General features: G+C 45.9%; 1 protein-coding gene and 1 pseudogene across 5 annotated transcripts in view; both read left to right on the top strand.

The window, feature by feature from the left end:
* The window catches only part of pomgnt1 (protein O-linked mannose N-acetylglucosaminyltransferase 1 (beta 1,2-)), a 104581-nt gene that overhangs the window by 56249 nt on the left and 20501 nt on the right, over positions 1-27831 (top strand). For all 5 annotated transcript variants that reach the window (XM_070886845.1, XM_070886841.1, XM_070886844.1 and 2 more), the window contains 7 exons: positions 11959-12086; positions 14788-14858; positions 20046-20121; positions 20664-20747; positions 21558-21599; positions 24671-24729; positions 25107-25179. In XM_070886845.1, coding sequence (XP_070742946.1) covers positions 11959-12086; positions 14788-14858; positions 20046-20121; positions 20664-20747; positions 21558-21599; positions 24671-24729; positions 25107-25179 — 533 coding nt within the window. The remainder of the gene's footprint in view (positions 1-11958; positions 12087-14787; positions 14859-20045; positions 20122-20663; positions 20748-21557; positions 21600-24670; positions 24730-25106; positions 25180-27831) is intronic.
* Positions 649-887, top strand: LOC139269970 (U2 spliceosomal RNA; annotated as a pseudogene).

Genomic DNA, 27831 nt, shown 5'->3' with positions numbered 1-27831 from the left:
GTATCTGGCAAGTAGAGCACAATCGTCCCACCACCCCCTGCCCCCACTCTCACCCTCACCCAGTGATTAGAAATTTGTTTCCAGCAGAGATTATTGGAAAACAAGCAAGAACATAAACCCTGTCTTTTATTTTTTTTAAAACCTTTGCCCATCCATTGGATGCTGAGGTCACAACTGGGACCCAACTTCTTCCATTTTTTTTCAAGACTCAGTAGTTTAATGGAATAACACCACTAAAAATACCATTTTTATATTAAATGTGTTGTGGAAAAATATTTCCGAGACTGGATAATATTTAAAGAGGTTTATTAAATCAGAGACAAAGCTTTGGGAGAAGTGTTAGAGACTCGCGTCTGCTGAACCAGCTTCTCGATTTGATATCGCCCGTGAGGTTCCTTTATCTTACAAATTACGTCACTTTACATCACGTGCCTGAGCAACAGTCCTTAAATCCAATCATCGCATTACTAGGTTTACAAAGCTTTTCATACAATTACCGTTCAAGGCTGGGCTCTTGAAATAAGCCAGCCTCGCATTGTGACAGGCCATATACACATACAAGAGGACTAATTCCCCTGTTATCACAGGAAAAACAAGTGTCAGGCTTCCTATAACCAGTAAAGGCAAGCATACAATAATGCATCAGTATTCGCTTCTCGGCCTTTTGGCTAAGATCATGCGTAACTGACCTGACAGGGGAGTAGCCACCATGACCTCCAGGTAGTTCTCCCTGGATCAGGAAGGTATATGCTTGCTTTTTTGGAAACAGGAGGTGGGTGGGGTGGCTTGACCCATCCACCTCCACGGAGGTGTGTGGGGGACCTGACCCATCCACCTCCATGGCACGAACCTGGTATTGCAGTACTTCCAGGAACGGTGCAGTGGCTCTAGGCCTTTTGGCTAAGAGCATTGGCGCAGAGTGATCCTTGGCGTGTACAAGGTGACCTCTGGCGTTTGTGATTTGACAAAGAATTGGAACGATTGGCTACGAATTTCAAAAAAAAAAAAATCAGTATTGTCTCTTACAAAATTCATTCGAGGGGAACAAATGTTTGGTATACTAGTCAAGTGTCCCACTAGGCTTTATTATGTCCAAAAATCTGCTCCAACAGTTCCCCCTTTTGGTCCTGGAGGATGTTCACGAAATCCAGATGACCACAATGATGGTAGCATGGTGTTATATATATATATATACGGCCTTTGGGGTATGTTACTTCCCTGGTGTTCCGTATGTCTACCTTGCCTGTAGCTCTAGGCTACCCTTCAAAGATAGTGGTCGGTGTCAACGTCATCTGTTTCTTCATCCATGGTGTCTTCAGGTATTTCCATCAGGTGTGCTGCTTCTTCGGCGATTACACTGGCTACTGGCATCAGTCGGGCCATCATAACTTTACAGCAGATATTAAAACACCCGATAATCAGACAGCAAGTAATTATTATTATAACCAGAATAATTACTCCATGCATAAGATAGGACCCCAGGATTCCCCTAATAGCCAGTCAAACCAGCCAGATCCTCCTGCTGGCGTGGATAACTTCTTTACCTCCCTTCTTATTTGATCAGCGAGGTTGGTTATGTTTTCTGAATTATTGGGAATGTAAGTACAACATTCAGCTCCAATTAAGGCACATGTTCCCCCACTTTGTGCTAGTATATAATCTAGGGCCATTCGGTTCTGGAGTACCATTGTGCGTATGGCTACCATTTCAGCCGTTATGCCCTCCATTGCTTCAGCAGTGTCATTAGCTATCTCTTCCAGTACCCTCTCTATGTTACGTAATTCATCCATGGTGCGTCCTATCCCGAATGGGAGCATCGTGACCCCAAATAGCCTCTCTACCGGGTTAAGATCTCGTCTTAGTCGACCTGGCGTCTGTACTTCTGCTAAAGTACATACCCGTCTGACGAAGGGGACCACACATCCCAAATAACAGGACCCCCTCCAGTCCTGAGGCAACCAGGGGTAGGCCTTGTGCCCACACACAAAATAAGTGCCATTGTATGCTGTTAGATTCGATCCCAATCTCTCTCTCAGCCCCCGTTGCCACCTAATTTTAGGGTCCCAATCCTGGCTACTTGTCTGATTCTTCAAACCCTCCATTTCAAAGAACCCCTGGTTTGTTGTTTTGCTGTCTGTTATGTTCCACCTGGTGAGGTTAAAGTATTGCGTACAATTGCTATATCCTGCTACAAAACCTGTTTTCTCACCGGTCAGGTTTCTAGTGAAACAAATGTCAGCGGTGGGCCTTCCAACTCCTGAGGTGTTGGTCAAAACTAGGAACGGGGGTCGTACCGACCTGTTATATTCCGGCTGGTACCATCCGTCAAATGCATCCAAAAGGTAACCCCCCGATCTCCACGTTTCTTTATCCCCACTCTGGTTCCAAGTATCATTTACTTCCCCTGTACCGTTTTGTCGCATTACCCACTCTGCTACTTCTGAAATGTTAAGGGAGATTGACCTCAAGGGGATGCCTTCTTTGCTATGTATGGGGATGTGCGAACATACCCAGCAACTGGAAAAGTTCCCAATTTGCACATAAACATAAGACATGTACAAAAAGGTATTCACATGTAACTCTCGCTTCGGTCTAGCTAGCAGGCCGGACCTAACACGAACTATGATAATCGCACCGATCGCAACAAATAGTCAAAGGCAAAATGGCCGTATGGCTTGCTTGAAGAATCTCTCTCTCAATCTGTAAATAGACAAACAACAACAACTAATACGTGTGCTAAACGGCTGGTTCAAAAACCTTAAGCTGGGTCCAATGCTTCCATTGCCCGTTCTCTTTAACATCGATGCAGGCACAAGTGTCCCCACTGATTACAACCCTCATATGGTCCTATCCATTTTGGGGCAATTCCCGGGAGGACCCTTACCATAACGCGACTTCCCGCCAACGGGACTTCAGGGAGCTTTGTAAGCTCTGCTTCCGCGTCTCTTTCTTCCTGATTGTCCCTAACTAATTTACGCATCCCTTTTAATTGAGTACTTAGTTCCAAAACATACAGCCCCACCTGTTATGATGTTCTCTGGTAATTGCATCGCCCTTCCTGTCATTAGTTCATAAGGGGTTAATCCAGTTGTCCGGTTTGTCGTGGCTTTTAATTTTATCAATATAATGGGTAATACTTTCGTCCTAGTTTTTCCTGACGTTTGCATGGCCTTTGCCAGGGCGTTCTTGAGGGTACGGTTCATGCGCTCTACCATCCCAGAACTCTGCGGGTGGTAGGGGATGTGGAATTTTTGTTTTATGCCCATTAGCTGGCATATTGTTTTTACAATCTTCCCGGTGAAGTGGGTGCCTTGGTCGGAATCTATCTGAAGAGGCACTCCCCATTGGGGAATCACCTGCTCGGTCAATATCCTTGCCACTGTTGAGGCACTCCCCATTGGGGAATCACCTGCTCGGTCAATATCCTTGCCACTGTTGAGGCAGTGCAATCACGTGTGGGGAAAGCTTCCACCCACCGGGTAAATTGATCTATAATCACTAGGCAATATCTTTTTCCATGGGATGGGGGCAAAGGACCTGTGAAATCAATTTGTAAATGTTCCCATGGCCCCTGTGGACGGGGCTGGTGTCCCATTTTAATTTTAATGGGCCTGCCTGGATTATATTGTGCGCACGTAACACATCGATGGCAATGTTTGGCAATATCTCTACCCATCCCTTTCCACCATCAATCTCTCTCAAGACTCCCGGTCATGGCCTCTCGTCCCGAATGGGACAGGCCATGGTGCAACTCCAATAAGGTATTCTGTATGCATTCAGACGCCATTACCTTGTCGTTTCGTCTCCAAATGTTATCCTTCCCTTGCGTTGCGCCCTGCTTTGTCCACATACCTATTTCCTCCTCAGAAGTGTCCTGGTGTAGTTTCTCGATACTTATCTGTTGGTCTCGGGCCCCAGCGGCGCTGACTGAGGCTTTCTCACACTCTTCCTGTTCTAATGCCTTCTGTGCAGCTACGTCTGCAGCTTTATTTCCCTGGTGACTCAGCCAATCTGGACTGGTTCGGTCCGGCCCCCTCCTGTGGGCTTTAATTTTAATGACCGCTTCCTGTTTTGGTTTATTACTGGCTGCTAAAAGAGCTTCTATTCTCAGCTGATGCTTTATGGGATGTCCGCTAGTTATGATAAAACCCCTTCTCCCCCAAGCTGTCATATAATCGTGTACTACCTCGAATGCATATCTACTGTCCGTATAGATATTAACAATCATATTTTCCGATAATTTCAGTGCCCGGGTGAGGGCTACCAATTCTGCCACTTGAGCTGATGACCCCCCCATTAATTCGTCCTAATTCGACTGTCTCTAGATCCTGGTTAACTACGGCCCATCCGGTACGAGGTAGTCCCTCTACGTATTTTCGTGAGCCGTCCACAAACAAGGTTTGTTCTGCGGTTTGAAGGGGGGTGTCTTTTATTCTATCCTCTTCCATATCCTCACCTACCTCTTCGCAAAAGTGGGGTTCTCCTTCACCCATCATACCTTCTGCAGGGTTTTCCCCTAATTCTCTAATCTCTAATTATGGTTACCGCTTTGTTGGGTGTTAAGAGGACTGCTTCCCACTTTGCCCGTCTCATATTAGATACGGTTCTCAGTTTTCCTGTGTTTAACATTTCTACCAATGTGTGTTTAGTGTGGAGAATGATGTTTCCAGTCATCACCACAGGCTCGCTTACTTTTACCGCCCAAGCTGCGCAATCTAGCGCGGCTATACATCTGGATAATCCAGTCACCACCGGGCCTTCGGTGGTAGAGTAATAGGCTATAGGTCTCCTTTTATCCCTGTGATCTTGGGTGACCACGGCCATATAGAACCCACCTTCATTGTTACAGTGGATGTGGAAATCCTTACCCATGTCAGGCAGTCCCAATCCAGGTGCAAAAACTAGTTCTGACTTGAGTTTACTATATGCCTGTTCCTGTTCCGGGCCCCACTCTATGAGGTCTAGGGCCGGTTTCTCCCCTTTCACTAATCTTTGTATTGGCTCAGCAATTATTGCAAAATCAGGGACAAAGTTCCGGCTGTAATTAAAGAGGCCCAGTACCTTCCTCACCCCCCTTACCGTTACTGGTCTAGGCATGTCCTTGACGGCCTTTTTCCTATCCGAGGGCATTTCTTTCAGCCCCTTTGAGAGGCAATACCCTAGGTACAGGACCTGGGATTTCCCTACCTGGGCCTTGTTGGGGTTAATCTTAAGGCCCGCCGTCTCCAGAGCCCGTAATACTAAGTATAGAGTTGCCTGGTGTCCTTCCTTAGTTTCTGAGGCTATTAATATGTCGTCGACATATTGTAAAATACTATTTCCTGCCGGTACTTCTATTTGTTTTAGTATATCACTCATGACTCGATGGAATATGGCAGAACTATTATGGAATCCTTGTGGTAATCGGGTCCACGTATATTGTTTATCCTCCACCGTGAATGTAAATTTCTCTTGTGATTCGGGGTCGAGGGGAAGGGCCCAGAAACCATTGGATATGTCCAGGACTGTAAAGACCTTATGTCTATGGGATAATCCATTAAGGATTGTGGAGGGGCTGGCCACTATCAGGTGTAATTTGGGGGTGACCTTAAGGGCAGTGTAGTCAATGGTTAGGCTATAACTCCCATCTGGTTTCCCTACCGGCCATGTTGGGGAGTTAGTGGTGCTAACTGTTTCTCTTAAGATGCCCTTTTCCACTAGCCCTTTTACTATTTCTACAACCGCTGTTCTAGCTTCAGGTCTTATAGGGTATTATCGGTGTGGTTTATGAGGTGGTCCAGGGACTTTAATAGGATCCATGTCTGCCTTTCCGGTATCCAATTTGGTCCGGGCACAGATGCCTCCATACCCTCCAGTTCCAGTGAGCCAGTCAGTTTTTGTGGCTGTAGCCACACCGATACTTTCCACATGGTGGGCTATCTGTCCCAAATCTCCCTTACTTTGGCCATGTCAATTTCCCCTTGCCGCAATCAATCAGGGCCTTAAATTCCCTCATTACGTAATTTCCCAATATTGTTCCCTCACGATTCTTGCATATGTAAAACCTCATGGGTATATATAAATTATCAATTTCCACCAATTGGGTGGTGCTCAGGTAGGCCAGTGTGGGCCGTCCTTCTATTCTGTTTATCAGAGCCGCCTTGTCGGTGACGGGAAGGGGCATATTGGTAATGGATATATTGAGGCTCCCGTGTCCACTAGCATCTCACACTGTCGGCCCCCTACTAGTGCAGACACATATATCCTTCCTTCCTTTTTACTTTGTACAGGGGCCGCCGGACATCACCGGGTGGCATTGTACGCCTGCCACTGCTGGTGTATTCCTGTTCTGACAGGGTCCTTGCCTTATTAGGATAGCCATGTTTACCATAGCATGTCGCTTCCAGGTGTCCTTTCTTACCACAATGTGTGCACTGCTTTTCACTACCTTTTCCTCTGCACTCCCTGGCAAAATGCCCCGGTTTTCCACAATTATGGCAAGTCCCCCTTTTCTGCCCTCCTCCTATTCCCGTTGTTCCCGTGGCAGAGACCTTTTCCTGCTTTATCTTTGTCTGAGATTTTTCATCGCCCCCTCCCTGGACGCCACTAGCCCACTCGACCAGTTCATCATAATCCCGGGTTACAATTACTCCCATTTTTATAATGGTCTGGTGTGCAGCGGATAATCCGTCCTTGAATGCCTGGATAAATGCTCGGTCACCGCGGCCTGGGTTTCCCTGTCCAGAGTATTCTTGATATACCTGGAATAATCGTTCCCCATACTCTGAGGCTCCTTCCCCTTTTTGTTTGGTTGTAGTAATTTTACCCCAATTAGTAGGGGCATTACCTAAAACCCGTTGGATCTTGGTTTTAAAAGGGCCAAAGGCCGCCTGTTGACCATCTACTTCGGTGGTTAAAGGTATCGCGTGTGTCCAACATCCCCCTGAAAAGTCGACATTGGCTGCTACCGCGGCTCCTCCTGCTACTACTCTCCACCAATCTGCCGGGCAAGCCGTTCAGACTAGTTGGTGGATATCTCTGAGGTGTAGTTGGTGGCCCACCCAAACTGTATCCAGCTCTGCCCAAAATTTGGTATTCGCACACCGGGTTTGTAATTTACTCAGGGATGCCATTATCTGCTGTCTTTCGCCGGGAGTAAAGGGCTTATAGGTCACAGTGGGGATTGCTGCAGTTCCTCCCCTTGTGACTGGCGCCGTTGGGAAGGTTTCTAAATCTTCCTGGCCCAGGGCGGTTGCTTCGCATTGATAATTCTCGTAAGGGGGCAGCGATTTTTTTTTTTCTTTTTCTTCCCCCCCCCCCCAATTGAGATCGATCCTGGATCTGTTGTTCCAGCGCCAGGCATTTCTTTTCCCACTCTATATTTTTCCTTTGTGCCTGGTTTAGTTGTTTACTTTTTTCATCCATTTTTTCTTTAACCTCCTTAACCTGTTCAATTAGTCCGGCTAACTGGTGCACCAATAATACTCCGGCTTTTTTAGTTTTATCTTTCTTTTGTTTAGCTATCCAATTTCACTGTTGTTCTAACGTCTGGGATACGTCCCAACCGTCCTTTTGCATTTTCTTGATTAAGATCTGTCGATCGGTCATATAGGAATTATTTAACGACCCGGGCGGCCCGTATTTTACATTCCCTTCCTTACCTTCCATGTTCGCCAGTCTCAGACGTTTCCCTTTGTTCCTGTAATACTCACGGCCACGACTACTCTGTGGGGACCCTTTGTCTTCGCAACAAAGCTAGCGTATTTCCTTACCACCGGAGTTTCATCTCTAGGTTGGAGTGATCAGCTCCTTTCCGCACCGACCTTATTTACTAAAGGGAAAAAATCAAACTGGTTAGTCAGCCTCCTCCCGCTATCTACCTACTCGTACCTTATACACTATCCTGTCGTGCCCGTATGCCTCTCTTTCAGTCTCTAACACCAGATTCCAGATACTGTCTTAATTGATCACGTCTGATCGGACAGTATCCTGTTCATGACGCCATTATGTTGTGGAAAAATATTTCCGAGACTGTATAATATTTAGAGAGGTTTATTAAATCGGAGACAAAGCTTTGGGAGAAGTGTTAGAGACCCGGGTCTGCTGAACCAGCTTCTCGATTTGATATCGCCCGTGAGGTTCCTTTATCTTACAAATTACGTTATTTTACATCACGTGCCTTAGCAACAGTCCTTAAATCCAATCATCGCATTACTAGGTTTACAAAGCTTTTCATACAATTACCGTTCAAGGCTGGGCTCTTGATATAAGCCAGCCTCGCATTGTGACAGGCCATTATACACATACAAGAGGACTAATTCCCCTATTATCACAGGAAAAACAAGTGTCAGGCTTCCTATAACCAGTAAAGGCAAGCATACAATAATGCATCAGTATTGTCTCTTACAAAATTCATTCGAGGGGAACAAATGTTTGGTACACTAGTCAAATGTCCCACTTGGCTTTATTATGTCCAAAAATCTGCTCCAACAAATGTTTAACTCACATTTCCTTTTTAAAGGACTTTTACATCTATTGTGTAATAACTGAAGGAATGCTGAGATGCCCCTCACTAGTTAGGAGTACATTTTTTTTAAAGTAGCAGTTACCAGCTCTGAAGGAAATTTAAATGGCAATGTATTAGTCAGAGTAGGAATTGCAGGATAGCGCAGATGAATACGTGGCTTGAGCAGTGGTGCAGCAGGGAGGGATTCAAATTCCTGGGGCATTGGAACCGGTTCTGGGGGAGGTGGGACCAGTACAAACCGGACGGTCTGCACCTGGGCAGGACCGGAACCAATGTCCTAGGGGGAGTGTTTGCTAGTGCTGTTGGGGAGGAGTTAAACTAATATGGCAGGGGGATGGGAACCAATGCAGGGAGACAGAGGGAGACAAAAGGGAGGCAGAGGCAGGAGACGGAGGGGAGATGGGGGGGGGGGGGAGTGGGAGTGGGGGGCGGAGAGGCCCGGGGCGGGGAACAGGAAGGGCAGAATTCTAAAAGGACAAAGGGTGTTAAAAAAAAAACAAGCCTGAAGGCTTTGTGTCTTAATGCAAGGAGTATCCGCAATAAGGTGGATGAATTAACTGTGCAAATAGATGTTAACAATTATGATGTTGGGATTACGGAGACGTGGCTCCAGGATGATCAGGGCTGGGAACTCAAGATCCAGGGGTATTCAACATTCAGGAAGGATAGAATAAAAGGAAAAGGAGGTGGGGTAGCATTGCTGGTTAAAGAGGAGATTAATGCAATAGTTAGGAAAGACATTAGCTTGGATGATGTGGAATCTATATGGGTAGAGCTGCAGAACACCAAAGGGCAAAAAACGTTAGTGGGAGTTGTGTACAGACCTCCAAACAGTAGTCGTGATGTTGGGGAGGGCATCAAACAGGAAATTAGGGGTGCATGCAATAAAGGTGCAGCAGTTATAATGGGTGACTTTAATATGCACATAGATTGGGCCAACCAAACTGGAAGCAACACGGTGGAGGAGATTTCCTGGAGTGCATAAGGGATGGTTTTCTAGACCAATATGTCAAGGAACCAACTAGGGGGGAGGCCATCTTAGACTGGGTGTTGTGTAATGAGAGAGGACTAATTAGCAATCTCATTGTGCGAGGCCCCTTGGGGAAGAGTGACCATAATATGGTGGAATTCTGCATTAGGATGGAGAATGATACAGTTAATTCAGAGACCATGGTCCAGAACTTAAAGAAGGGTAACTTTGAAGGTATGAGGCGTGAATTGGCTAGGATAGATTGGCGAATGATACTTAAGGGGTTGACAGTGGATGGGCAATGGCAGACATTTAGAGACCGCATGGATGAATTACAACAATTGTACATTCCTGTCTGGCGTAAAAATAAAAAAGGGAAGGTGGCTCAACCGTGGCTATCTAGGGAAATCAGGGATAGTATTAAAGCCAAGGAAGTGGCATACAAATTGGTCAGAAATAGCAGCGAACCTGGGGACTGGGAGAAATTTAGAACTCAGCAGAGGAGGACAAAGGATTTGATTAGGGCAGGGAAAATGGAGTACGAGAAGAAGCTTGCAGGGAACATTAAGGCGGATTGCAAGAGTTTCTATAGGTATGTAAAGAGAAAAAGGTTAGTAAAGACAAATGTAGGTCCCCTGCAGTTAGAATCTGGGGAAGTCATAATGGGGAACAAAGAAATGGCAGACCAATTGAACAAGTATTTTGGTTCAGTATTCACTAAGGAGGACACAAACAACCTTCCGGATATAAAAGTGGTCAGAGGGTCTAGTAGGGAGGAGGAACTGAGGGAAATCTTTATTAGTCGGGAAATTGTGTTGGGGAAATTGATGGGATTGAAGGCCGATAAATCCCCAGGGCCTGATGGACTGCATCCCAGAGTACTTAAGGAGGTGGCCTTGGAAATAGCGGATGTATTGACAGTCATTTTCCAACATTCCATTGACTCTGGATCAGTTCCTATCGAGTGGAGGGTAGCCAATGTAACCCCACTTTTTAAAAAAGGAGGGAGAGAGAAAACAGGGAATTATAGACTGGTCAGCCTGACCTCAGTAGTGGGTAAAATGATGGAATCAATTATTAAGGATGTCATAGCAGCGCATTTGGAAAATGGTGACATGATAGGTCCAAGTCAGCATGGATTTGTGAAAGGGAAATCATGCTTGACAAATCTTCTGGAATTTTTTGAGGATGTTTCCAGTAAAGTGGACAAAGGAGAACCAGTTGATGTGGTATATTTGGACTTTCAGAAGGCTTTCGACAAGATCCCACACAAGAGATTAATGTGCAAAGTTAAAGCACATGGGATTGGGGGTAGTGTGTTGACGTGGATTGAGAACTGGTTGTCAGACAGGAAGCAAAGAGTAGGAGTAAATGGGTACTTTTCAGAATGGCAGGCAGTGACTAGTGGGGTACCGCAAGGTTCTGTGCTGGGGCCCCAGCTGTTTACATTGTACATTAATGATTTAGACGAGGGGATTAAATGTAGTATCTCCAAATTTGCGGATGACACTAAGTTGGGTGGCAGTGTGAGCTGCGAGGAGGATGCTATGAGGCTGCAGAGTGACTTGGATAGGTTAGGTGAGTGGGCAAATGCATGGCAGATGAAGTATAATGTGGATAAATGTGAGGTAAAAACAGAGAGACAGACTATTATCTGAATGGTGACAGATTAGGAAAAGGGAAGGTGCAACGAGACCTGGGTGTCATGGTACATCAGTCATTGAAGGTTGGCATGCAGGTACAGCAGGCGGTTAAGAAAGCAAATGGCATGTTGGCCTTCATAGCGAGGGGATTTGAGTACAGGGGCAGGGAGGTGTTACTCCAGTTGTACCCAGGGCCTTGGTGAGGCCACACCTGGAGTATTGTGTACAGTTTTGGTCTCCTAACTTGAGGAAGGACATTCTTGCTATTGAGGGAGTGCAGCGAAGATTCACCAGACTGATTCCCGGGATGGTGGGACTGACACCTCAAGAAAGACTGGGCTTGTATTCACTGGAGTTCAGAAGAATGAGAGGGGACCTCATAGAAACGTTTAAGATTCTGACGGGTTTAGACAGGTTAGATGCAGGAAGAATGTTCCCAATGTTGGGGAAGTCCAGAACCAGGGGTCACAGTCTAAGGATAAGGGGTAAGCCATTTAGGACCGAGATGAGGAGAAACTTCTTCACCCAGAGAGTGGTGAACCTGTGGAATTCTCTACCACAGAAAGTGGTTGGGGCCAATTCACTAAATATATTCAAAAGGGAGTTAGATGAAGTCCTTACTACTCGGGGGATCAAGGGGTATGGCGAGAAAGCAGGAAGGGGGTACTGAAGTTTCATGTTCAGCCATGAACTCATTGAATGGCGGTGCAGGCTAGAAGGGCTGAATGGCCTGCTCCTGCACCTATTTTCTATGTTTCTATTCCGAACCAATACTTTTGGTGAGGGAAACCACAGAAAATCAATGTATATCTGAAGGTTTGTGTGCATTTCTTTTGAAGATGCTGAGTGTCACTGGGCAGACACAGATGCCAATCGGAGGAGGAAAACTTTCTGCAGCAAAGTGGAAGGATATGGGAGCATCTGCAGCTGTAAGGATCCAGCACCTATCGAATTTAACCCTGAAGCTGTAAGTTTTTTTTTTCCCCCCCTTGAACTACTTTATCGCCCATTGCTTTCAATGTATTCAGTCAATCAATTGTGCCTGCTATGGTTGCAATAAACTTGGTAAGATGACAGTGCTGCCGCACCTGGCTAATGTGGGATTGATCAGATTGTTCACTGAATAAATCTCATCATATTGAGCAATCTTGACTTGATCAGCCCCGGAGAACATGTGGTCAACCTAGCAGATGCTTCCATTCAGTGCTCCGGGACATTCCCCACAACGTGTGTCATCTGATCGTCTCTGTCTGGTGTGGCAGGTGTCCATAGGTGAGTTTGAATAAAAAGAGAGATCTAGCTGAGAACAGAAATAGAAAAATATTCATGAGTTGTTGCTATAGACAGGTGGCACATCAAACTGACTTGGAGCAATTGCGTCTTTCAAGCTGTCTCCTTTCTCTTCTCCCCGTCACCCTTCCCTTCCCTTACTTCCCTTTTATTTCAAGGAAGTATCTCTAGAATGGCACAACTCCAATTGGGAGCCCTGTGGAGAATTGTGAGCATGACCCTGTGTCCTCCCACACTCTGGTGTTACAGTTGATTTAATCATAGTTTTGGAAACATTTCCACTCCTTTTGCAAGCTGCTTATCTTCATACCAGCTCGATGAACGTTGCCCACCTTGCAGTAATCTAGCAGCAAGCACGATTCCTAGAGAGGGAAGATAGAGTATGAAAGTAAACTAGCACGCAATATAAAAAAAGATAGTAAGAGTTTCTACAGGTACATAAAAAGGAAAAGAGTGGCTAAAGTAAATGTTGGTCCCCTAGAGGATGAGACTAGGGAATTAATAATGGGGAACAGGGAAATGGCAGAGACGTTTAATCGGTCTTCACGGTAGAAGATACTAAAAACATCCCAATAGTAGATAATCAAGGGGCTATAGGGAGGGAGGAACTTAAAACAATCACTATCACTATCACTAATGAAGTAGTACTCAGTAAAATAATGGAACTAAAGGCGGCCAAGTCCCCTGGACCTGATGCCTTACATTCCAGGGTCTTAAAAGAAGTGGTTGCAGAGGTAGTGGATACATTGGTTGTAATCTACCAAAATTCCCTGGATTCTGGGGCGGTCCCAACGGATTGGAAAACAGCAAATGTAACACCCCTATTTTAAAAAAGGCAGGCAAAAAGCAGGAAACTATAGACCAGTTAGCCTAACATTTGTCGTTGGGAAAATGCTGGAGTCCATTATTAAGGAAGCAGTAGCGGGACATTTGGAAAAGCATAATTCAATTAAGCAGAGTCTGCATATGTTTATGAAAGGGAAATCATGTTTGAAAAATTCGCTGCCATTTTTTTGAGGTTGTAATGAGCAGGGTGGATAAGGAGGAACCAGTGGATGTGGTGTATTTAGATTTCCAGAAGCAATTCGGTCAGGTGCTACATGAAAGGTTACTGCACAAGATAAAAGTTCACGGGGTTGGGAGGTAATATATAAGCATGGATAGAGGATTGGCTAACCAGCAGAAAACAGAAAGTCGGGATAAATGAGTCATTTTCCAGTTGGCAAACAGTGACTAGTGGGATGCCACAGGGATCAGTGCTGGGTCCTCAACTATTTACAATCTATATTAATGACTTGGATGTAGAGACTGAGTGTAATGTAGCCAAGTTTGCTGATGATACAAAGATGGGTGGGAAAGCAAATTGTGAGGAGGACACAAAAAATCTGCAAAGGGATATGGACAGGTTAAGTGAGTGGGCAAAAAGTTGGCAGATGGAGTATAATGTTGTAAAATGTGAGGTTATCCACTTTGGCAGAAAAATTAGAAAAGCAAATTATAATTTAAATGGAGAAAAATTGCAAAGTGCTGCAGTACAGAGAGACCTGGGGATCCTTGTGCATGAAACACAAAAAGTTAGTATGCAGGTACAGCAAGTAATCAGGAAGGCAAATGGAATGTTGCCATTTATTGCAAGGGGATAGAGTATAAAAGCCGAGAAGTCCTGCTACAATTGTACAGGGTATTGGTGAGACCACACCTGGAGTACTGTGTACAGTTTTGGTCACCGTATTTAAGGAAGGATATACTTGCATTGGAGACTGTTCAGAAAAGGTTCACTAAGTTGATTCCGGAGATGAGGAGGTTGACTTATGAAGATAGGTTGAGTAGGTTGGGTCTGTACTCATTGGAGTTCAGAAGAATGAGAGGTGATCTTCTCGAAACATATAAGATAATGAGGGGACTCGACAAGGTGGATGCAAAGAGGATATTTCCATTCATAGGGGAAACTAAAACTAGGACACATAGTCTCAGAATAAGGGGCCACCCATTTAAAAAAAGAGGGTTGTAAATCTATGGAATTCTCTGCCCCAGAGAGCTGTGGAGGCTGGGTCATTGAATATATTTAATGTTTGCTCTCGTTTGCTGTGTGACATGTAAACCATCTGGCAGAGTTGTGTTACATAGAAACATAGAAAATAGGTGCAGGAGTAGGCCCTTCAAGCCTGCACCACCATTTAATTAGTCTTAGTGATTTTATTCAGATCCAACAAGAGGAATGGGAGATGCAATTGGGGAATTTATATTTAAATGCAAGCCAAAATATCAGAACTGATGCAGATTATCATCTGGTGAAATTTAAGTTCTAATTTATTTACAATTGCATTGGGAACCTCGGTAACCAGAGTAAAATTGAGCATTGTGCTTTATTTTCACAGTTAAAAGATAACAAAGTTTATGATGTTCCGGTGTCGGTGATAGCTGGTAACAGGCCTAACTACCTTTACAGGTGAGATTTGGATTCAGCATAGATTGTACCGATTAAGTTTAATTTTGGCTGTACATCCAGTAACATGAGTTATTCCTTTTTGTGTGCTTACTGGGTATATAGCTTTGGGCTGTGCAATTCTATAATTTATTTGAGCTCAAAGCTAGCAAGTAATGTTATTTGCAAAATAAAACCACTTCTCCAGGGAGACAAAAATTATTGATTCCAATTTAATTTGTTTTTTTATGCTGCAATAAATATAAAATTGGATCTTTACCTAAATGGTTTCCTAACTAGACATTTGGGGCCCAAGTTTCCACATGATTTGCGCCTGATTTTTAGGAGCAACTGGTGGAGAACGGACTATCTTAGAAATCGCAATTCTCCACATTTTTTTTTCTGCAGTTCTAGTCAGGTAGAACAGTTCTACTTTGGAACAGAATTTTTTCTTCAAAAGGGGGCATGTCCGGCCACTGACGCCTGATTTGAAAGTTTCCACAGTGAAAACGTACTCCAAACTAAAGTAGAATGGAGCAAGTGAAGATTTTTGTAGAACTGAAAAAACCTGTTCTACACATTAAAAAATCAGGCACAGGTTACAAATTAGGTGTCCAGAACGAGGTGGGGAGGGGGGGAAGGGAAGTCATTAAATTCTATAATAAATCCTTATTTATACTTTATACAAATATTATACAAATAAATCCAACCTGAATAAACATTTATAAGCAAAGAAAAGATTAAATAAACCATCTTCCTACCTGTGTGAAAGTGGTTCAGGCAGGCCTTTTGGGACCGAAGGCTGAACGGGCCGGCCCGAGACTTCGGGCAGGGCCCCTCCCCAGCACCAGATTTACAGGTAGGTGGCGTTGGGTCGGGTTGGGGAGGTTCGGTTCGGATTGGTGGGGGGGGGGGGGGGGGGCGCGGGCAGGGAGAGAGAGAGAGAGAGAGAGAGAGAGAGAGAGGTGGGGGAGAGGGAGGGGAGAGGGAGGGAGTGGGGGAGGTCAGGTCGGATCCAGTCCGGGAGTGGGAGTCGGGTCGGGTCGGGGGGCGGGAGCGCGGGTCGGGTCCAATCGGGGGGGCCGGGAACAGGAGCGCGGGTCGGGTCCAGTCGGGTAGGCGGGGAGCGGGAACAGGAGCGCGGGTCGGGTTGGGTCAGTTGGGGGGGCGGGGAGTGGGAACAGGAGCGCGGGTCGGGTCAGTCAGGGTGGCGGGGGGGAACGGGTGTCGGGTCTGGTCCGGAGGCGGGGGGGGCGGGGAGCGGGTGTCAGGTCTGGTCTGGAGGCGGGGAGCGGGTGTCGGGTCTGGTCCGGAGGCAGCGGGGAGCGGGTGTCGGGTCTGGTTGGGGGGGGAGCAGGAGCTGGCCGTGGGAGGAGCCTTATTCACGCAGCCCCAGTGAGGCCATTCAGCCTTGGCTGCGTGCTTCAGGCCCCTCCCACACAGTTCGGCGCCTGGAGCTACTGCACTTGCGTGCCCACTGTAGCGCGCATGTGCAGAGGTCCTGGCACTGTTTTCAGCGCAGGGACCTGGCTCCGCCCCCTACAGCGCCTGCTGCGCTGCGCCGAGGGCCAGAGGACCTCCAGGGCAGTGGAGAATACGGAGGATTTTTTTAGGCGCACTTTGTGGCGCGAAAAACTGCCGTCCAGGTCGGGACTGCGCCGTTCTAGGCGCGTGTGGAAACTTGGGCCCTTACTGTGGGTGCAATATAACACCAGACAATATTGCAAGATTAGTTGGCATAGTTACTAGGGGCTCAAGTTTCGGACTCCCACTAGAACGGCGCACATTGGAGAGGCCCGCCAAATTTGTAGAATAAAAATTGCGCCAATTAATTACCTCGCAATTCTCCGATAGCTGTAGGCCCATTTCTAGCTCGGCGGTGCGCAGCAGGAGCTGCTGGGGGCGGAGCTACAGCCCTGCGCCAAAAACAGTGCCGGCAGCAGCGCACGTGCGCAGCAGCTCCCAGCGCGTCCTGTCTCCGAGCGCCGACCCTATCCCAGGCCGAAGGGACGTTGCCCCTATCCCTGGCCGAGTGGCCGAAGACCGCTTACCTAGTCGTTGGGACCCGCCATCCCGGCGCCTCTCTGGGGGCAGGCCCTGCCCGAAGAGCCGTCGGTGGTGGCTGGTGTCTTCTGCGTGTGGGCCCTGCCCAACGTCCTCGGCGGGGCCCGGCTTCGTTGTCGTTGGCGGGGCCTGCCCACCTGGCCTACCCCCCCTCTTCGCGCCCCCCCCTCACCGCCCCCCCCACTCTCCGCCCCCCCCCCCACTCTCTGCCCCTCCCCTCCTCCCCAGTGCTGTAGTCCGTGAGTAGAAATATTTATTTATTTATTGTGATTTTTAAATTATTTTTTAAATTTTTTTTGATTGATTTATTGGTTGATTTATTGATTTATTTATCATTTATTATTGATGATGACTTTATTTGTAAAAGTAGTGTTTAATGTTTGTAAACGCCCCTTCCCCCCCACCCCCACCCAATCTCTCGATCCCTACACCTGATTTCTAAGTGTAGGCAAGGTTTTTCTGAGCGTACAAAAATCTACACTTACTCCAAACTAACTTAGAATGGAGCAAGTTTTCGCTGCCTAAACTTGCAAAACAGGCGTAAGCGGCTGGACACGCCCCCTTTTGGAAAAAAATCTGTTCTAACATGAAACTATTTTAACTCACTAGAACTGGAGCAAACTAAATGCCGAGAATTGCAATTTCTAAGATGCTCCATTCTAAACTAGTTGCTCCAAAAAAATAGGAGCATCAGGCCGAAACTTGAGCCCATTAACACAGTGAAGACAAGTTGTGAAATGTAACCAACTAGTTCTGCTTTTAAAATGGGTGTACAGTAATAAAGTGGGATCTGATTAAGAAGCAAAAAAAATTGAGTCTGTGGGAGACTCCAGAATGACTGGGAAGGTCTAAAGCTGCTTTAAGGAGGACTGGTATAAGACTATTTTGAATTGAACCAGTAGAAGTCTCTGCAAGTGATCCCTTAGAGGGTCACTACTAATACAACAAATGGTCCACCCAAACTGTTATGTGCAAAAACAATTAAAAGCAAAATCATCATCTGGTGTGTCACATTGATACAATTACAATCCTAAGGTGCCTACTTCAAGGCCCCAAGTTTCCACATGATTTGCTCCTGATTTTTAGGAGCAACTGGTGTAGAACGGAGTATCTTAGAAATCGGAATTCTCGTCATTTAGTTTGCTCCAGTTCTAGTCAGTTAGAACAGTTTCACTTTGGAACAGAATTTTTTCTTTCAAAAGGGGGCGTGTCTGGCCACTTGCGCCTGTTTTCAAAGTTTCGTCAGTGAAAAATTACTCCAAACTAACTTAGAATGGAGTAAGTGAAGATTTTTGTACGCTCGAAAAAATCTTGTCTACACTTTGGAAAATCAGGCGTAGGTTACAAATCAGGCGTAGGGAATGGGGGGGGGGTTTAAAGGGAAGTTTACAAACATTAAACACTTCAGTTTTACAAATAAAGAGCCATCATCAATAATAAATGATAAATACATCAATAAATCAACCAAAAAATCAATCAAAAAAAATTAATAAGAAATATATTTTTTTAAATCAATAAATAAAACATTTTCTACTTACCGACTGCAGCACCGGGAGCCCTCCAACAGCGTGCTGGGATGCCCCCCCCCCCCCCCCCCCCCCAGTGTGTCTCTGTCTGTGTGTGTCTCTCATTCTCTGTCTGTCAGTGTCTGTGTTTCTGACAGCGAGAGGAGGGGGGCAGAGGGAGAGAGGGGGGAGCAGAGGGAGGGATGGGGGAGAAGGGGAAGGGATGGGGAGGGGGGAGAAGGGGATAAAGGGGAGAAGGGGGAGAAAGCAGATGGGGGGGGGAAGGAGATTGTGGGGGAGGGGGGGAAAGAGATTGGGGTGGGGGGGAAAGAAGAAGGGGGAGGGAGGCTGAACGGGCCGGGCCCGAGACTTCGGGCAGGGCCCGTCCCCAGCACCAGATTTACAGGTAGGTGGCGTTGGGTCGGGCCGGGGGGGTGGTGGGAGGGAGGTCGGTTCGGTTCGGATCGGAGGGAGGGAGGGAGAGGGAGGTCAGGTCGGGGGGAGGGAGGTCAGGTCGGATCCAGTCCGGGGGGGAGCGGGAGTCGGGTCGGGGTCGGTGTCGGGTCCGGTCCGGAGGCGGGGGTGGGGGGGAAGCGGGAGTCGGGTCGGTGTCGGGTCCGGTCCGGAGGGGGGAAGCAGGAGTCGAGTCGGGTTGGGAGGAAGCAGGAGCTGGCCGTGGGAGGAGCCTTATTCACGCAGCCCCAATGAGGCCAATCGGCCAGGGCTAGGGGCTGCGTGCTTCGGCCCCTCCCACACAGTTTCAGGCGCCTGGAGCTACTGAACATGCGTGCCCACTGTAGCGCGCATGTGCAGAGGTCCCGGCACTGTTTTCAGCGCAGGGACCTGGCTCCGCCCCCTACAGCTCCTGCTGCGCTGCGCCGAGGGCCAGAGGACCTGCAGGGAGCTGGAGAATCTGGAGGGTTTTTTTAGGCACGCTTTGTGGCGCGAAAAACGGGCGTCCAGGTCGGGACTGCGCCGTTCTAGGCGCGGCTCGAAACTTGGGCCCCAAGTGTGTTAGCTGGCACTGGCACTGGCACAATCCCTCTCCATGGCTACCTGAACAAAAACTGCTATAGGTGATGTTCAATGAACTGCTTTTCTACAATTCTCGGAAGAGGATAAAGATCTGTTTCTACTCATCAAAAAGACCATCCAAATAAATGGTCTGGGATTATTTACACCTGAAGCAGAGAATGTGAAGAGGAGATTTAGTAAGAGATTTTATAATTATGAAGGTTTTAATGGGGTGAATTGGGAAAGTCTATTTCCTCCACATGGGAGTCAGTGATGAGAAGTCATCAGTTTAAAATTGCCACTGAGAGGGGCTAGGAGAAATTTCTTCATGCAGAATTGTTGCAGCTTGGAAGGCTTTGCCATGGGGAGTTGAGGCAGAGACCATTGCATCTTGAGGGAAAACTCAATCAGTGTTAGAAGCAAAGGAAGATACAGGACTATGAGCACAGAACTGGGCAGTGGGACTGGTTTTGGATTCTTTCAGCAAAATGCTGGGCCTACACGGCTGTGCAGCTATAAATTTCAATGGGTCTAAAAGCAAATGGTACAAGAGTATATTTAGTCACCTGTTGGGGAGATGTCGAGCATGAATAACTGGTCTTGAATGTAACTTTTTTTTTTCCTGCAGAATGTTGCGCTCATTACTGTCAGCACAGGGTGTGAACCCAGAGATGATCATTGTCTTCATAGATGGTTACTATGAGGTGAGAAGTTACTGGTGCTGTTTATTACTACCTGTAATAAACTTCTTTGCAAAAATCAAATTTTCTTTTTTCAAAAAGAAAATGAAACAACACCCGTGAATTTTGTTATTTTCTCTTGACTGAGCTAAATTAACTAATAGAAGTCACTGCAAGGAGGTAATGAACTAACCAAACTGTTAATGCAAATGTAAATAAAAACTAAACGTCATCTGGTTTGTCACATTAGTGTCCTATGGTGCCCACCCTATGGAAGGGTGAATAACCCAGGATGCTTCAGCTGTAGCTATGTTTGTTAATTCCCCTCTCGCCATCAGGCATAGTATCTCCTCTAAGCCAGACCTGCTTCGCTCGATGTTCAGCCTACAGTGCCCCAAAAAACATTGTTTGTGTTTCTGGAATTTATTTTGGTATTTAAAATGGGATGAGTTGTGATGCACAATACTCAAGCCTATCTTTTAGAGAAGAAAATGTATGTTTTTAAATGAATTGCCATGTGTATATACAAGTCCAAGGTTCTTTAAGGTACTGTTTTTCTTCATCAGGAGCCAATGGATGTGGTGGAGCTCTTTGGCCTGAAAGGTGTTCAGCACACGCCCATTAGTATTAAGAATGCTCGAGTCTCTCAGGTATCAAGCTTCAAGTTTCTGTAAACGCGTTACTTCCTGGGTTTTTGCCACTTTCATCCTTTGCTGGCAAAATGCAGCTAGAATTCTTTTTCTCAACGATAATGTTTCTTGATGAGTATTTGAAAATAATTACATAGAAGTTACATTACAGAAACTAGTATGTGTTAGCGTTGAGCCTCCATATGGGGTGTTTGAACAAAAGAGGTTTCAGTTTTAAACTATATGTGGGTTAGAATAATTTACAACGGTTGAAGTGGCCACTGTGGTAAAATGACGGGGAACCCTGAATCAGACATAGTTTTGTTTGACTTTACATCGATGTTCAGGCAGGGTTTCCCTAATGCTCTAGTTGGCCAAGGGCACTACCCAGCACCGAGCCTAGGGCCAACATCACGCCGTAGGCAACTAGGCCCATATAGCAGTGCCTGGTCTTCAGTCGTCTTGGACCCCCTTGCCACTGAATCAAGACCTCGCTCACCGAAGCCTGTGTGGTAGCCGGTGTGCAACGACCACCCCACGTTAAAAGAACTCACGCACAGGCATCTTCCACTCTGTTAACATGAGGTTCGGGACCTGGAACATCAGGACCCTCATGGACAACCCCAACTTCGTATTGGACTGTTCAGCCACCAAAGAACTTACTTCAGGAGTGGAAGCAAGTCTTCCTCGATTCTGAGGGACTGCCTATGATGATGTTGATGATGAGTTGGCGCAGATGTAGTGATTGAGAAAGTGCTATTGGTCTAAATGCATATTGAACTTGCTTCACAATCGCATTTCTTGTAATTTTTCCCCCCTTCATATACACAGCACTACAAAGCCAGTTTGACTGCTACATTCAATTTACATCCGGTAAGCAGTGGAAGACTTCTGAATTTGAGACTTTTAAAATGAAAACTGCTTTGTTTCTCTTTCAATAATGTTTCATAGGAAAATTTCATTTTGGTGATTTGTGCAATCTGTTTTCACCTTTTCGAATTATAAATGTTTGACTGGTCTGACATATATGGAACAAAGGCTGAGTTTAGAAACGTATATCACAGAAGGAGGCCATTTGTTCCACTGTGTCTATGCCAACTCTTTTTTCTAGAGCAACCCAAAAGTAATCACACTGCTCTGTTCAGCTCGGTATCTTTCTCTGCTTTAAGTATTTATTCAATTTTCCTTGTAAAGATGAAATGGTCTCTGCCGTAACTACACCCTGTGGTAAAGCATACCATGCTCTAACAAGTTACTGCATTAAAAAGAATCTACTGGCCCCTCTCCTCACTCTTCGCAGTTTTCATTTGATGACTTCTCATCACTGAATTCCAAGCCTGTCTTTTTCTATTCCATCTATCAAAATACTCCATAATTCTAAAAACTATATCTCCTCTTGGCCTTGTGTGCCCCACTGGAAATAGTCCATTGTCAGACTCTCCTCATAACTAAAGTTTTTCATCTGGTGAATTTGTGCTGTACACACACTATGCTTTAATGCCCTTTCTATAATGGTGGCCAAGATCTGTACACCATCCTCTAACTGTGGCATAGCCAATGTTTATTACAAATTTATAATTCGTTCTTATGTAATCTGTGCCCTTATTTATAAAACCCCAAATGACTTTAGCCTTTTTAATAGCTTTAACTACCTGGACTAGCACTTTCAGCGAATTGTGAATTTGAGCCTTCAGGTGTCTCTGCTCATCCAAAGCCTTTAGTGTTTTCCCATCAAATGTATACTGCCATTCCTTGGGCTCAATTTTCCCCACAGCTTTTTTTTGGTGTGCTTGAAGAGTTACGCCCGTTTGTTTGGGGCCCAAGTACGGCAAAAAAAATGTTGTAAGTTTCCCCGTTGGATTTCTTCATTTTGGCGTGGCCTGACCTGCCCTTTAGTTTTGGGGGTGGAGCCTTGATCTGCGCCAAAAAGGGCGGGTTGCCACGTAACCAGGTACACAATGCGAGCTGAGGCTGCAAAGTGAAACATACAGCCAGTTCTCAACACATTAAAACATATTGTATCAACTTAAAAACACATTAAAATATATTGCAGCAACTTACCTCCAATTTTTAAAGCCTGTCCCGCCCCTAGCCCTGGCTGAAGGGCTTGCCGGTCTGCTTGCCTAGCCCACCCTGAGCCTCTTGCCGGTCCAGCTCCAGCTCTTTCTCCCCCAGCCCCGACTGCCTTGTTGGTCCCTAGCCCAAGCCGAAGGGCTTGCCGGTTCGTTTCCCCGCCCGACCCTGGCCATGAATGCCTTGCCAGTCCACTCTCCCGCCCCTAGCCCTGACCGAGTGGCCTCCCAGTCCACTCACCCGCCCCTATCCCAGGCCGAATGGCCTCCTCCCTCCCGGTCTCCACACCTAACTACACTCGAAAGGCTTCCCCTCTGCCCCCTCTCCCCCCACCTCTCTTTCCTCCTCCCCACTTGTCCCTCTCTCTCTTACCTTTCCGGCTGCTGCTGTCTGGGCATCTGCTACACTTACCTGCGCCGATTTCTTTAACTCTCCAGAAGGTTTTTCTGCAGAGGCCACATACGCTGGCCTACAAGAACTGGAATAATTCTCAGCTGGACGAACTTATCTAAATGGCCAGAATTGGCACAGGTGGCAGGTTTCACACCCTTTGGCTGGAAAAAAAAAACTTGCCTAAAAAAATCATAACTAACTAACTGAGTTAGGCTGGTGCAAATTGATTGGGGAAACAGTTTTTTTTTAACTTCGGCCAAAAAAAGCAGCCTTCTCCAAAAAAACAGTGCAAATCACACTGGAAAATTGAGCCCCTTGTTTTCCTCTTTTTAAAAATAAACATATTGCCTCACACTATCCACATGACATTGTATCTTCTGCCTATTTGCCTGCTCGGCCAACCTCTCTTGTTTTCCTGAAGTCTTTTATAATCTTCCTCACTGTTTGCCAAATCTTTACTTTTGTCATCAGAAAATTGAGATTGTGTTCCCTCTACCCAAGTCTGTCACCTTGTATATACCGAAAAGTGGTCCCAATACGGACTCCCTGGGTACTCCATTTCCAGCCCCACTAATTGTGTTTCCTGTTTGTCAAATAACTTTCTATCAATGCTGATCCATTTCTTCATGTACCATATGCCTGAACCATTTCTTTGTCTGCCAGCTGGTATGATTGTATTAGATCCCTTCCTATCTTGAAGTTTGCTATTTTCCAGTGCCATGTTCTTCTCTTTGACACTCTTACTATTGTTTATACTGAATCTAACCATGTGCTGGTCACTTTTTCAAAATTTCACCTGCCCTAATCCATTATTTGCCCTACTTATTTTCCAGAACTAAATTGAACAATGTTTTGTTCTTTGTTGGGCTGGGAAGTATTCGTGGCTAAATTCTTAAAAAAAAATTACTCTACTTTGACCAAATGCATTATCTTAATTCCAGTCCATTATGGGATAGTTACTACCACCCAGTATTATTGCCCTGTTCTTGCATTTCTTTGAACTGTCTGCATATCTCACCCTCCCCCTATTCAATCTCCACTGTCTGGTGCCCTATAATGTCCACCAAGAATTGTACCATCTCCCTCAGGTGGGCATAAAAGATCTCTAGATATTCTTCCAGTGTCCTAGCCTACATTCATCCCTCAATCAACAGCACTAAAACAGACTGTCCCTTTCAGTCCTGGATGCTGATCAAGATTTGACTAATTAAAAAAAAATATTATAACTTTTTATTATACTAACAATTGTGCAGCATTGCTTTATTTATAGTCATTATATTAAACTTGCTAATACAGGGTATTGTCGAATAGTTGAGGGCGTTTGAACTTATAAATTGCTTCTCTTCAAAATACCCTTTTTCAAAATGCATTTGGTTAAACTATTATAAAATGTAACTTTGAAATGCCATCTTGGATTATAATTAACTTACCATTGCACAAGGATTAAAATGTTTATTTCTGGGATGTTAACCATTTAGGATGGAAAGTTTGCTGTGGTACTGGAGGAGGACTTGGATATCTCAGTGGATTTCTTCAGGTGGGTACAAAGTGCAGATTCTTTCCTTTTTCCACCTAAAGAGTGCCATTAAACTAACCATTGTGCAGCATTGCTTTATTTATAGTCATTATATTAAACTTGCTAATACAGGGTATTGTCGAATAGTTGAGGGCATTTGAACTTATAAATTGCTTCTCTTCAAAATACCCTTTTTCAAAATCTGACTGTTTAATATCCCAGAGCTTAACTTGATCAAAGTATGTGGCATATATGTGCAGTAGAAAATTTAATTAAACAAAAAATTCCTGCTAGTTACATTTCTGACTCTCTACATTTGTTGCATTGATTAGATCCCATCCTTGCTTGTATTGGTAGCCAAGTAGCCACTTACTGACTCCATTTTATTCTCTTGCTAGTTTTCTTAGCCAAACAATCCATTTACTTGAAGAAGATGAGAGTTTGTACTGCATATCTGCGTGGAACGATCAGGTAGGGCATTGCTAAAGTGTATTTGGACGAGTTCTAATTTAACTGGCCTATGCACACACATGGATTCTGGGGAGAATTTCTTTTGCAGTAAAAGTTCATAATTTTACTGCAAACTGAATTTCTGTTGAGAGTCGTTGAATAAAGGCTCGATGGGCCGAATGGCCGTCTCCTGCACCTATTTTCTATGTTTTCTGTAACACACAGCATTTCTTAAATGGACACTGCAGCCCTGAGAACACCATCAGCAATATATCCAGAATATTAAAGTCCAGGCCAGTTATAGGGTTATTAACCACAGCAGAAACAAACCCCAACTGTCATAATGAACGTGGTTAAGTCGGGATGTGATTAACAGCAGATTCCAACCCCTGTAGACAATTGAGGGGCTTTTGCTCTGCATGTGTAGCTAATTGTACTTGACATGGGAATTCCTGATGCTAATAGCAGGTGCGACCAGGTGAAAACTTGGTTTCATTTATCTCGGTGTGGAATTCTTCATTTTAATCAAAAGAAAAAAATGATTCATTCCCAAATCTGCTTGGAGATGGAAAGAGTTTCCCATCTAGTCTGGTCTTGAGCCATACAGACCAAGAAGGTCCCTTCGGTTCCTGCTGGGTTAGATGATCTCCATGGTGGGGGGAAACTACAATTTGGCTTCGAAAGAGAAAAATCATCCCTCTCTTCGCTGTCCAGTGAAAAGTCTCATTGTCTGTGTGATACTGGGTGAGGACAGGGCCAGGCTCAGTTGTTATGCTCTCCATAGTGGAATAGCCTATGGATTCTTGCTCACTCCTGTGTGAAGGATGGGCTTTTAAGTGAGGTACCAGAGGGCTGCCAGTATCTGTGGAATTATTTCCCAGCAAAATGTCACTGTCTTCGGGAGAGGAGGACATACATTTGGGGGAAGGAGAAGAATATAAATTACACAAATTCCTAGAGGATAAATAAATCTGTTATGTGACAAGTCCCTCATCTTGTGTGCCAAATTGAAGACCAGCATTATATTTATATATTTTTTTAAAAAGTCAGTTATGCTCAAATGGATCGGTGTACTGACTTTTTATATATGACTGCTATGTTTCTGGTTCTGTAGAACTGGCATCCTTGTTTCATGTGAGTTTTATATTAAGTATATCTAGACACATAGGGCCCAAGTTTCCACATGATTCGCGCCTGATTTTTAGGAGCAACTGGTAGAGAACGGACTATTTTAGAAATCGCAATTCTCCACATTTTTTTTTCTGCAGTTCTAGTCAGGTAGAACAGTTCTAGTTTAGAACAGAATTTTTTCTTCAAAAGGGGGCGTGTCCGGCCACTGACGCCTGATTTGAAAGTTTCCATAGTGAAAACGTACTCCAAACTAAAGTAGAATGGAGCCAGTGAAGATTTTTGTAGAACTGAAAATCAGGAGCAGGTTACAAATTAGGCGTCCAGAACGAGGTGGGGGGGAGGGGGGGGAAGGGAACTCATTAAATTTGGCAATAAATCCTTATTTAAACTTCTACAAATATTATACAAATAAATCCAACCTGAATAAACATTTATAAGCCAAGAAAAGATTAAATAAACCATCTTCCTACCTGTGTGAAAGTGCTTCAGCCAGGGAGAATTCTGCAGTCGTTCGTGCCGCTGAGCGGGAGGGGGGAGGGATGGGGGGGGGAAGAAAGCCGCTCGGGGGAGAGAGAGAGAGAGAGAGAGAGAGAGAGAGAGAGAGAGATATCAGAGAGGAGGGGGGGTGGGAGAGGTCAGATCAGATCCAGTCTGGGAGTCGGGTCCAGTGGGGGGGGCGGGTCGGGGAACAGGAGGTCGGGTCAGTTGGGGGGAGCGGGGGTCGGGTCTCGGGGGGAGGGTCGCGGGGGGTGGGTCTTGGGGGGGGGGGGGGGGGGGTAGCGGGGGTCGGGTCTGGTCGGGGGGGCAGGTGTTGGGTCGGGTCTGGTCGGCGGGGAGCGGGTGTCGGGTCTGGTTGGCGGGGGGGAGCGGGTGTTGGGTCTTGTCGGGGGCGGGGAGCAGGAGCTGGCCGTGGGAGGAGCCTTATTCACACAACCCCAGTGAGGCCATTCAGCCAGGGCTAGGGGCTGCGTGCTTCGGGCCCCTCCCACACAATTCGCCGCCTGGAGCTACTGCACTTGCGTGCCGACTGTAGCGCGCATGTGCAGAGGTCCCGGCACTGTTTTCAGCGCCGGGACCTGGCTCCGCCCCCCCCACAGCTCGTGCTGGCTGCGCCGAGGGCCAGAGGACCTGTAAGTAGGTGGAGAATACCGAGGATTTTTTTAGGCGCGAGAAACGGGCGCCCAGCTCGGAGGGGCGCCCGTTTTTTTTCTTGTGGAAACTTGGGCCCAATAATGTGGATTGGTTACAAATTATTTGTGTTCTAGAGATCTGATTGGAAGATAAAGCTCTAGTAGGCTCCAACCTGCTGCCAAAACTGCTCACTCTCCAGGATCATCCCAGGGCGCAAAGATAACCTCAGACCATTATCATCTGCCTCCTTAAATCCCTGTTCACTCACTCTCCACCATTCCCTCTAATGATGTGTAAGGAGTTCATTTATTTATTTTTGCTAACATAGAGGCCATCCTTTCAGCTACCTATGCTGCTTCCCACCCCCACACCTTTTCCCCTTGTCCACCAATGCACCCACCCCCTAGTTTT

This window comes from Pristiophorus japonicus, chromosome 8, assembly GCF_044704955.1.
Source record: "Pristiophorus japonicus isolate sPriJap1 chromosome 8, sPriJap1.hap1, whole genome shotgun sequence".
Taxonomy (NCBI): domain Eukaryota; kingdom Metazoa; phylum Chordata; class Chondrichthyes; family Pristiophoridae; genus Pristiophorus; species Pristiophorus japonicus.
The sequence above is the reverse complement of the archived record's forward strand: the minus strand, read 5'-3'. Positions and strand labels throughout refer to the sequence as shown.